This window comes from Puntigrus tetrazona, chromosome 5, assembly GCF_018831695.1.
Source record: "Puntigrus tetrazona isolate hp1 chromosome 5, ASM1883169v1, whole genome shotgun sequence".
Taxonomy (NCBI): domain Eukaryota; kingdom Metazoa; phylum Chordata; class Actinopteri; order Cypriniformes; family Cyprinidae; genus Puntigrus; species Puntigrus tetrazona.
Genome location: NC_056703.1, coordinates 6583767 through 6595987, shown reverse-complemented (window position 1 = coordinate 6595987; position 12221 = coordinate 6583767). Strand labels below are relative to the sequence as shown.

General features: G+C 38.2%; 1 protein-coding gene across 2 annotated transcripts in view; it reads right to left on the bottom strand.

Annotated features, from left to right (window-relative positions):
* Positions 1-4407: 4407 nt before the first annotated feature.
* The window catches only part of fibcd1b (fibrinogen C domain containing 1b), a 69045-nt gene continuing 61231 nt past the window's right edge, over positions 4408-12221 (bottom strand). For both annotated transcript variants that reach the window (XM_043238155.1, XM_043238156.1), the window contains 2 exons: positions 11461-11640; positions 4408-7152 (listed from right to left, as the gene is read on the bottom strand). In XM_043238155.1, the coding sequence (XP_043094090.1) occupies positions 6884-7152; positions 11461-11640 (449 nt within the window). In that variant the 3' untranslated portion in view covers positions 4408-6883. The remainder of the gene's footprint in view (positions 7153-11460; positions 11641-12221) is intronic.

Genomic DNA, 12221 nt, shown 5'->3' with positions numbered 1-12221 from the left:
TCAAAATAACTCACAGTTCACTTATTACTAGGACAGTCCCCCTGAAAGCAACCCGAGGTTAAGTGCTTTGCTCGAGGGCTCCATAGAAATCTCTCATGGAGGAAAATCAGTCCTTACAAACAACAATACCCTGATTTTGCAATCACTGAAACAAACATATACCATAAACATCTCAGGCAAACCTTTTAATATCAATGAAGGGCTGTTGTTGAAATGGCTCTAGTCCACTGAGGCATAGAAGGGTTAAAGATGGACTAGACCGCTCACTGAAGTGGTAATGACAGCTTTGGTTCTCGGCGCCAGAATCAGAGCTAAAAGTGGGTGTCAACGCTCTAAATAGCAAAAACACATGCAATCTCCGACGCTGAGAATAAACAGTCTGCAATAAGCACCGATAAGTTTAAGTTAGAAAGTTACTGTGCTCGTCCGCACATGCAGATAGGCTCATACAGCCATACGTACAGAAACTAATGACATCAGTTCTTCCCGAATTTCCATGTCAATCTTGTTAGTTTTTTTTGTTCTTTAATGACATTATCCTCCATGAAGTGACAAACAATAACACAAACACCTAAAGAGGATTGCACCTCATCTGTATTGTCTGTTCAAGTGTCCTGCAGGAATACAGTACAACACAGCCAGGCCGGGCATTAATATCTCTCATAGCCAGACTTTTAACTAAACAGCAAAAGGTCTGCCCACACTGCAGCTTATAGCAACAACCCTCCTGGAAGAAACCAACTGACTTTATAGCGACCAACAGCGTTGCATTTCTTTTGCGTTTACATGGTGTTATTTTTTACTAGGTCAAAGAACAATGCAATTCCTGTCAAACATTAATATGATTATTTCACAGACAAAATGTATTTTGCATAGCTGTTCAAAAGTTTAGGGTCAACATTTTTTTTCACTGTCTTCACTGTCTGATCACAGTGAAAAAAAGTGAAATATCACTACAGTTTAAACTCTGGAACACAGGAAATACATGCATAAATACATTTCTGCAACTCCACATTTATGTACCCTGTGTTTCACAGAAGTTTCCAAGTGACCTGTCCAGGGAGTTGCGCTAAAACACGTTTAATACGTGATCATTGCACATTTTATTACATTGGTACAGGCACGTATTGCAGCGTTTTTAGTATGCTGCTTGAGGTACGTTTTGTGTCCATTCAGAATTCAAAGTGATTTTTTTCCGTTTCTTACATTGATATTAGGTTTAAAAGAACAGTATTCGTTTTATTTATTTTTTTTTTCAGGTGGGCTGATTAAAAACTGTTACTTTTTACCTATTGAGACTGATTAAAGCCAGCCAAGCAATACCTGCTGTAAATATTTGAAATGATGAAAAGCAGGTAGCAGATTTATTGTGGCTGTACAATGGCCTTAATCAAACTATTAATTATAAAACACCTGGAAAAACAAGTGCACAGGGAGGAAAAAGAAAAGGCCAGGAGTAGATTAAAATGCATTTAAAGTGGGATTTTAGAAGCATAATTATGCATTTATCATGTGAATTCTCACTGAATGAATATAACTAAACTCCTTCATGAATATTCAGCATCATTTTTGAGCTTTCTTCTCAGAGTTCTCAAGATTGTGGCAAATGCGTCATATGCTTGCAAATGTGACTGTTTTACAGATCTTGAGATTCACCAATGCTTAACTAATCTCGCTGTTTTCTTCCTTTCGGGAAAGTGAGAGAAAAGCGAGTCTGAGAAGGAAAGAAGAAAGAGGTTAATACATAGGATGCACACATACACACAAAAACTCACACAAATCATTTTCGATATGCTCGCCATGATTGACTTCATTTACCTCTGCCACAGAGACAGCCAGCAGGTAAATTTGGAGCTGAAGAAACCGACACTCAATCTAAAATAATAATAATAATAATAAATCTGTCTCTTCCTCACTCCCTGTACACGGTGGTATTGATTGTTATGCTAATGCAGGTTCCCTCATGCACCGGCGTCGGGTCTGCAAGACATAAAAGGAGCTGCCATGGTAATAAAATTGCTTTAATTTTCCTCTGACATTTCCCTTCCTCTCATCATCCCAACGGCAAAATCACAGATACACATGCAGAGCGAGGCAGCAATCAGAAGAGAGCTTTCATACCCGTAACCTACAAAACCGGAGTCACACTACAACAAAACCGGATTCAGTGTGAACACGAAAAGGTCATGATACTGAAACTGGATAATGATTTATTGTCTCTGCTAAATCGAACAAATTTTGAAAACACCTTTTGATGCGTAACCTTTGGATTACACGAGCACAGATGTGCATGTGTGTGTGTGTTTTTTTTTCATTTTTGAATGATGCATCTATTCCTTTATGAATACAGTATCACAACAAACTTTCTGGCCTGTCAAGGAGAAAGCATGCATATCTTGCGAGAACAAAGAACACTGTTGTCTTTTCATGTGTTTTTGACACGTGGCTCGTACAGTTAACATACCCCTTCTCGTCTATACCGCTGTCACCCCACACAAACTTCACTGGAGAAGCGCTCTCTCTCTCTCGCTTCAGTTAATAAAGTAAAATAAAACAACAGAATGGTAACAGCTCTGACATTTTAAACCATCCTTTTACGAAACAAGATAAAACAACACAAATAAGACTTTGGCTTGTCGATTCATTCATCACAAATCTTTGTAAATATAGTGTTTGGAATAAGTTACAGATTACAAGTTATGGAATTATTAATGTAACTGATTACTGGTTATTTTAAAATACTTTTTTTTTTTAAACTGGTAACGATTTTTAAGCATGCAAACCAGTCAGTTATCCTTAAGGTAGTAGTCAACATCGACTAAAATTAGATATTTTAAATTTAGATATTTTAATTTTAAATCACAGCCACCACAAAATCAGTCTATTTAAGATCAAAACAGTTTCAGAATAAACAAACGTCATAAACTCAAGAGATCTCATGAGATTTTGAGAATCAAACAAATATGGGTATGCACAAATATTCAGATCAAACGTTCTTTGAAATTATTGAGATTTTCATAAACTGTGATTCAGATTTTTTTTTCTCTGTAACTGTAACTGATGACATGACATTTATTTTATAATAGAATGATAATAAGTCTTTATGTAACTAGTTACTCCCCAACAATGTATTTGGGTCAAAGATGGTTTAAGCATAAATACATTAAGTGTAACACTGCTTTAAATTGATGTTTAAGGTTTTCTGTTTAATTGCAATTTAGCAAATAAACTATACATTTTACAGAAAACAACTACTAAAATGTCATTTAGTGTAATGGTTTTGTCAGGGATATTTACAACAAATATCTGATAGACCATTAACTTTTTAAGCGACAGTCCCCAGATATTTAAATTTCGGAATCGTTGCAATATGTAACTGAAGCAACGTAATAAAAACACAGCAATACTTACAAATGTCAACATATTAAAAATGTGTGTTTTAGTGAACCTCAAGTTTTTGCTTATTTGTCAGTAATAATTTTGTTACTCATCTAAAACAGCAACATTTAATATGCTCTCTTATTATTTTACATATTTTAATATGTGCAAGTCACAATAAGCAAGTTGTTTGAATTTTTATATAAGAAAAGTGTAACACTGACGGACAATGCAACATTATTTCAACCAAATTTCAACATTAAATTTAACATGCTTACTACGGACATAAAATCACTTTTGTAAATTTCTTTTGATGCAGACATCTTGACGTCTTTGACCCGTGTATACACACATACACACGCAAACAAAATAAAAAGGCAAAAAACAAGCGTTTCTATATTTGTTTTTTCATCAAATGTTTACATTTTCTAATATAGCAACGGTGGTCTAGATTGCACATGTTTGAGTCACTTTCTTTTGCACTTATGAGCATAAATGGCCATTAGGTTACATTTTATTGCTCATCTCTTCACTGGGGAGTTGCCATTATAGCAGCAAAAACCGGACCAGAGCATTCAGTAGTGAACTCACACGCAATCCGGTGTGCTGCTCTCTATCATTCCCACTCACACATCCATGCAACCATCTTTCTCCATTGTTTCTCCCTCGCACACAAACACAAACACACAGACCCAGCAACGCACATACAGTACACACACAGACAGACACACACAGCCTGTTAAAACTGGGAAATGGAAACAGGATGTTCTTTGGCAGTTGCCAATTGCTTTAAACCACACATAAAGATTCAGGCAGAAACTAATTTAGACTTATTTATAGAGCAAAGGTTTGAGGAAACGCATCCATAGGGAGCAATCACAAACTCCGAGTCTATGTGAAAAGTGTAATGTGTTGAGAGCGAATGCTCTGAGTATTAAAAACAGCTGGAGAGGGCGATGAAAAGATTGCCTGCTGGAAATGGAAAGATGCGTGTATGGATGCACAGAAAAGACTCACAGGACATCTATCTCAAAATCCATGCAGTGCCATTGCAGAAATCAATTTATTTATATGTTATTTATTTGTTTTTTTTTTCATATGCACACAATATGAAGAGCCAATGTCATACACGGAAAGAACAATTTACTTTTTTCTTTACAAGTATATTTTCTTTTTCATTCAGTCACGCGCGCGCACGCACTCATTCTCACAGAGACCATTAATTACAAATTATTTCAAATTGCATTTGTCCCATTATAATGTGCACTCTTTTCGTCCTTTCTTGACATAGTTACATCATTTAACATCTCTATCCAACGTTCTTCTGTTGAGCCTGTTAGCTTTTGTTCAGGGGATCATTGCCATGGCAACGCACTGGAGAAACATTATTGACAGCTGAACAGGCGGCATGGTTAACTTTGAAGCAAATGGTGACAGAGAAAAGGGGCCGACTGTGATGTAATTCCACAGAATGAGAGGAGGGGGAAAAGAAAAAAAGAGAAAAGAGAACAAGAGAAAATACACAACAAAGACACAAACTGACAGAGGCAACTTTGTAGTTAAAGTGGTGCAAACTTAGAGGCGACTCCAGAGACAAGGATGAGCACTCACTTGTGTCCATTTAAGAGTCTTGACAACATCCCGTAATGTTGCTTTTACAGTCGTCTTCCCACATATTTTCTCGAGTAATGTGCTCATTATTCGTTGGTGTTCGTTTAATGGATTTCAACTCCCCTCCTGGCAGACCAGAATTTAAAACAAGAGTCCTTTCCATCCCAGTCACGTGACTACAGCCGATATCAAGACACATCGAGGGATCTTTTCTATAGCTTCGTTTGTGTGCTTTTGTCGATTTCCCGTAAGAAAACGTTTCACATGCGCTAAAAGTCTCTAAAACATACACACTGTACATGAAATCTACACGTATCTTAAAGCTCTTTTTAACATTTTTAAAAGTAAAACTCAAAACTGCGAAATCCAAGATGAACGAATCAGTGCTGCGCAAGTTCATTCACAAGTCAGCATGAAAACTGCTCGTCTTTACACGTGAAAAAAAAAGCACAAACAAGCGAGGGAGGGAACAAAAGTTTTGTTAGTGCGTTAATCATGTTAAATATGTAAAACTCTCTGTTTTGAATTCAAAATGACATCATTTAAGCAAAGTACAAATAAATTGTCATCGTTACGATAATGTGAATTAAAAAAAAAAAAAAAACATAATTAGGTTTAAGAGAGAGATGAATTACAAAAACAGAAGCGGGAAGAACAGAAGTGAGAGAAAAGAGCAAAGAAGAGAACAATGGGCAGAGTAATTGTACTAAATGACATGTCGACCTTTTCCACTTCCACGGGGGAGCCCGAGAAAACAAACCCAAAGAGCGAAGGGAGAGCGGAGGGAGAACAAACGAGAAGACCACCAGGAGGGAAAAAAAAAGAAAGGGCGAGAGATGAAGGGAGCTGCTCGAGCACAAGGGGAAAGAAGAACAATATTCACGTTTGAGATGTCTGACCTTTGGAAAGTGAGCTGGAGAGAGAGACGGCAGTGAATGAGCTGATATACGCGTCTGCGTTCGCTAGGACGGGGCGGCTCGTTTGAATTAGCATACAACAAGCGACGTGTGTACGAGCGCTAAGTAAACACACTCGAGCGGGCTTCTCCGGCCGAGAAAGAGATTCCTCGAAAACACTCAAACTTATACTGAGTCAGAAACGCACACTCGGGAAGGAGACGAGACAATATCGCATTTTCCTTTCATCTCGCTCGCGCACACACACACACGAGCGGCCTCCATCTGCGTACGTGTGAGATGAAGAGCCTGGCTGATGATCACTTGGCAATGGCGATCAGACAAAGTGGCCAATATGCTCACTAATGGCCTGTCAGACAGATGAGAGACAAACTCCCACAGAAACCTTTGCACCGCTCTCCTCTTAGACCGCCTCTCTCTCTCTCATCTCCCTCCCGTCTTTCACACTTTCTTCTTTTGTACTAGCCTCCTCATTCAAAAACGAAGACTTAGCGGAGATTTGGCTGTGGCATGTGCGTTTGGCGTATTAATTGCGTGTTAAACAATAAAAGGGAAAACGGAAACGGTTTTTGCTGACAGAAGGAACCGTTCCAGCATTTCGTTTGTCATACATAGTCCTCCATTAATTCATTCCCTAACCGGCGGCAAGATAATAGGATCCTTGATTCAGTGTCATTTTTTTTGTCAGAATCGAAGTGTGACTCACAGTATTGAGTGCAGTGGTGAGCTGAGATTCGACAGCTGGGGGGGGGTAAAGAAACTTCAAGGCCCGATGATAAAGAGATTGTCATATGGAGGGACTCACAGCACGGCCACACAACAGTGTGACTTTTCTGCCAAATTAATAAACAGGACAACACAAAGCTCTTTTTTCTGATTAGCAACAACCACCGTCCTTTTTGTTTTCCACACACGAAGCACAGCATTTAAGTCTTTTAAACTTTTTTCCTTACATTTAAATTTGACTTTTTGTGCGATTACTTGCTTTCTCGCTCGTCGCGCGTTGGCCGGATTTTCATTTCTGTGAATTTTAGCGAGTACTGCCACCCGGTCCAGGACGACCACTCGATCCCGTCGGCGTAAGAGGTGTGCTGTCCGCGCAGGTACTGGCCGTTCAGGTTGGACGTGTGGCAGTTACGGTACCACCAGGCGCCGTGGTAGAAAGAAGCACAGTTGTTCTCCGAGTGATCGTTGTCTCTGTCTTTTGTGGTGAACTTCATTCCATTGTGCTTCAGCAACGAATCTCCTGTGTACAGGTGCAAACAAAAATAATCACAGTATATTAAAGAAACTATTCAAAATGTTGGGGTCAAAAAGATTTGCCTTTTGAAAGAAATAAATACTCTTTTTCGGCAAGAACGCTTTAATAAAAGATAAAAAAAATGTCATTCAAAATTGAACAATAGATTTATGTAAAAATGTTGTTTTTTGAACTTTCTGTTCATAAATGAATCTTGAAAAAGTAAACAGCACTGTTTTCAATACTGACGATAATAAGAAAATCTGAATATTAAAATGATTTCTGAAGGATCATGTGTCACTGAAGGCTGAAGTAATAACTGTTGAAATGTTCAGGTTTGCCTTACACGAATACTTTATATATTTTACAGTATATTAGAACAAAAACTGTACCTTTAAATTGTACTAATATTTCACAGTATTACTGTTTTACTGTATGTTTGATCAAATAAAGTCACATAGGAGGCATTTGTGACCCTGGACCATAAAACCAGTCTCTGAGGTATATTTATAGCAGTATCCAAAAATACATTGTAGAAATTATTGATTTTTCATTAATGCCAAAATCATTAGGACTTAAAGTAAAGATCATGTTCCATTGAGACATTTTGTAAATGTCTTACTGTAAATCTATCAAAACCTCATTGTGATTAGTAATATGCATCGCTAAGAACTTCATTTGAACTTTAAAGTAATTTTCTCAGAGTTTAGATTTTTTTTTCGCAGCCTCAGAATCCAGATTTTCAAATAGTTGTATCTCTGCCAAATCTTGACCAATCCAAACAAACTGTACACCAATGGAAAGTGTGAGGTCTAGGATCCACATTTAAAAAATCTTACCGACCCCACATGAAATGTGTTTAAGCTGCAACAGAGCTGATTTGCTGTGGAAAGCATCACAGAAAGCCATTTCACACAAACAACTCTAGATACATCAGCATACACCAGCAAACTCGTCTCATCTCTCTCAGATAAAAGCATTTTCAGCATTTTATCTCATTTGGGTGTGATTTATGCACATAGAGTGTTTCGCTTTGTTCCTGTCTCTTTTCTTCACACTTCCATCCTTCAAGAAGTCAACCTTTTGCATAGGATGACTCGCTTTGCACTGAATGATTTCATCTGTCTCACCATTGACTTCTTGATTATCCTCTTTAAAGAACTCATGCACAAACGTGCATAGATGCTACTCCATAATTAGCTTAAATGTGTTAAGTTATGCAGTTTGCACTTACAGTAAAAAAAGACTTTCCTAAAAGCGCTCTTAAATAGTTGCGAAAGTACACACGAAGTTGCGAAAGTACACACGAAGTTGCATAGTACACACGAGTACTACATTGATATAAAAAGCAACTACTGTGGTATTTCCATACATACAACTACATATTTCCATGTATAAAGACATTTTCACCAATAGGCAAGCTTGACATTGTGAAGGCATTCCAATTAAAAAAGGTTGGCATTTTGTCTTACGTTTAACAAGGTTGCATATATTTAGCCAAAATACACACATAACAGTAATACTAGGGTCATCACTTAAATCACTTGTGGTGAAAGAGGTTTTTATATGACTTTGTAAAGTGGTGGAGACAAAAAAAAGGCTGTCGTGTATCAAATTGATCATGACAGTAGCATTCAATGGTAAAATAATTACAAAATAATCAGTGACAGAATGTGAAGCGTTGTTATTATTAGCCGCTTTTCCACTTTCGGGGCCGAGCGGCTGTAAGAACCGTCAGATACGGTTACAGTTGTGTTTCCAGCCTGGTAACGATTACCAAAACCTGTCAGGACCTGGATCTGTCGCGTCTGTTGCCTGGCTGATAGTTTCTCCGTAGCATGCTAAGCGCGCCATTTTGAACAATGTAAAGAAATTAGTAATAAAATTAAAAATTACTGAAAAAAAATACCATAAAGCGGTCAATAAATTCAAAATGGTCGATCTAAACTGGCTGATCATAAACTATCGAACGTATTTCCTGTACATTTCCATAAGACTTTGTGTAAATTTGAATTATGCAAGCGAATCTTGACTTTCGCTAATGAAGAGAATATAGATCAACCGATTATAAACAGGTGGTGGCTTTTCTTTAATTAACGGATGTCAAAAAAATGGATGTGCTGCAGCTGTCTGTTATTTTGAGAAGCGAAGATTTATATTTTGTAGTTTTTTATTTCTGCCATTATGTGAGTATTCCAAAATTCTTTCAGAATTCCGTGGGGCAAGGCTCAACATGAGGGTCAATGGTAAGTCTTCCTCCTTCAAGAAGTGTCTTGTAGCATCAGTTTTATCTGATGGCAACAGACATTAGGTGTTGTTGGCCAACAGAAACAAACCTTCCCCATTTCTCTGTCTGAAAAGGGGATTTGGAAAGCCATCCTGCCTGCTGTCCACTGGATTTTTTGGCAGGAGGGCAGGTGGTGATGTGTCTGCTGCCCTATAAACTGTTCCTGTCAGCTCAAAACGAACAGAGAATACATTCCAAACAAGAGCTGGAACAAAGTGTTCCATGGAGATGGAGAGAGACACGAAAAAAAAGAAAGTGTACCGGGATGCGTACAATAGAAGTAAATGTCAGGTGGTATTTCTAAACCGCTATGGGATACGTTCCGAACCAGTTTGAGTTTAACCTTTCATCCAGCTTAAAATACAAGGGATGCTTCACAGAAAAGGATAACGGTTCCAGAACGAAAGCTCTAAGCCTCCATTCCTCTTCTCTAACAGCCCACGACCTTGAAGATCTCCCATCTTATGATCCGCAGTCAGTTTTACTCAATAACGTCAAAGACAATGCGCAGAGAAACGGATCCCAAACCGGCGCTCAATTTCCCAGCGGAAACGCGCGTCATTCAAGCTTGACAGATTTTGTCCGCAGCTATGGGAATAAGCCATTAGTCACACTAGGGTCGCACAGAGCCCACAGAAAATACTTGTATTGCTGCCGTTGACATTTCTGCATTAAGAGTGTTATATCCACACATGTCCTTGCAAACTCTCAGATTCGGTCACATGCACTTGGGAATCACTTTTCATTTGCCAAGGGGATATTATCGGCTCAGAATGCCTTCAGGTGATGTGGTACTATAACATGCGATGCTCTAAAGATGCTTGGTATAAATGTGTAACATGAATGAAACATACCGTATGTGCACAAAGTTATGCGTGAGCTTATGTGTGCTCACATGCCAGTGTGAATAAGGAGTCACCTTGACGCTGTCTGTATTTTGAGACGTATTAGGGCCCACCAGGCCGGCCCAGAGCACAACTGCCTGTCAAAATTCAATGCAAATGATCACAATAATATTCTCAGCGCTGTGATTAGGGGAGACCTGTCAGGCAGCAAACAGGAAACCCAGCAGCTCAAGGGCATGAAGACGCTGCCCAGCAGAGACCACCTGCTCACCTGACACCAGCGCTACAGACACGATCCAATTCAAGCACGGATATACCCGCTGTACAGACAGCAGATCTCTCACCTCTCTCCTTCACGCTCTCTTCATGGTGAATTTGTGTGTTTTTCTTCTGCACCTGCCCTTGAGTTCAAACTCAGAATGCTCTTTCTATTTCTGTTCATCTCGCTGCTCACTTGTTTCTTACAGGACTCTGAGGAGCTTTCCAATTCAGTTTGTGTCTGTTCTTGACATCTGTCTAAGTCAATGGTAGGAATCGAGGCATTTTGTCTTCCGTTTGGGAGGACTGGGTGATTACCAGATTTGTAAATAATCCTAAAAATTCTAAGAGTCTGAGTATGTTCCTCAATAACTGCATAAAAAAAAAATGAGTTGAGCTGTATGAGTTTGCAGTCTGTTTTTTTAATGCGATTAAATGAAAAGACGCCTTGCGGACTGCATGCAAAAACATTTAACGTGACCACAGTGATTAACTAATCATACTGACTATAGAAATCATTCAAATCAGCTGGTGCTTTTTAGTAAGCACTTAAATTGAATCAAATCCGAATCAAATTGAGATCTTGCGAATCTGAATCAAATAGAATTAAGACATTTGTATTGATGCCCAGCCTTAGTGTCTGTTTTGTGCGGTGATTTGCAGAGGACACGTGATAGATCTGTTTTGTTTATGCCTGAAAAGCGACTAAAGAGTATATTGAGTGCCATGATTATTCTGTCTATGTCACTAAGCACTGAAATGGACCAATTATCTGAACGAATAAGCACTTATTATTGTTGAAAAAGGTTTTATCTTGCTTACTGATTTGCATACCGGGTCTTTCAAGGTTAGAGTGATTTAAATAAGGCATGCTAATTACACAATATTGAGGTATTGATCCATGGTCTGTAGACGTGTATGTACCTGCGGTTCCGGTGTAATCGGCGATGGTGAGGGGGTAACCGTCATCCTCGGGGTCAACAGAGAACAGTCCAACTCCAAACACACCATACTGTGCGAAAGCTGTGCTGTTCTCGAAATCCTCAAGATCTATACGCAGTTCGTAGTTGCCTTGGATAGAGAGAGCATGTATTTGTTTCAACCCTGAAGAAATAAATGGAGAAAGAGGATTAATTCCAAGATTATTTTTTTGTGATCTTTTACAATGAATATATTCAAATAACAACGTTAATGGACTTACAATGATCCTTGCATAAACCGATTAAAATAAAAGTCTTTTTAGCTTTGCCTTTATTTGTGAAAATGTCTGCCATTACTCTTTCTTCTCTCCTATTCAAATGAGAGTTGTCTGTTCATTCTGTTTCATCTGAGATGCTTTTATTTTTTAAATATGTAATAAAATTACAAAAATATGTTATGAAACACTTAGCACCCATATTTAGTTAACTATATGCCTGTTAGTTTTCTTCGGACTTTACGGTTAAACCTATTAGTTGCTTATTTGCATGCATATTACTAGAATATTAGCCATTTATTAATGCCTTGTTCTACATGACCTTATTCTGCATCCCTAATCCTACCCAGTACCTAAACTTAACAAATACCTATTACTATAACTATTAAAAAGTAGCAAATTAACATTTTATTAAGGTCGTAGTGAACAGTTAATAGGTGTTACCCATTTCTTCTTCTTCTTTTGTTCTGGAAGTTTTTTTGTTATAATA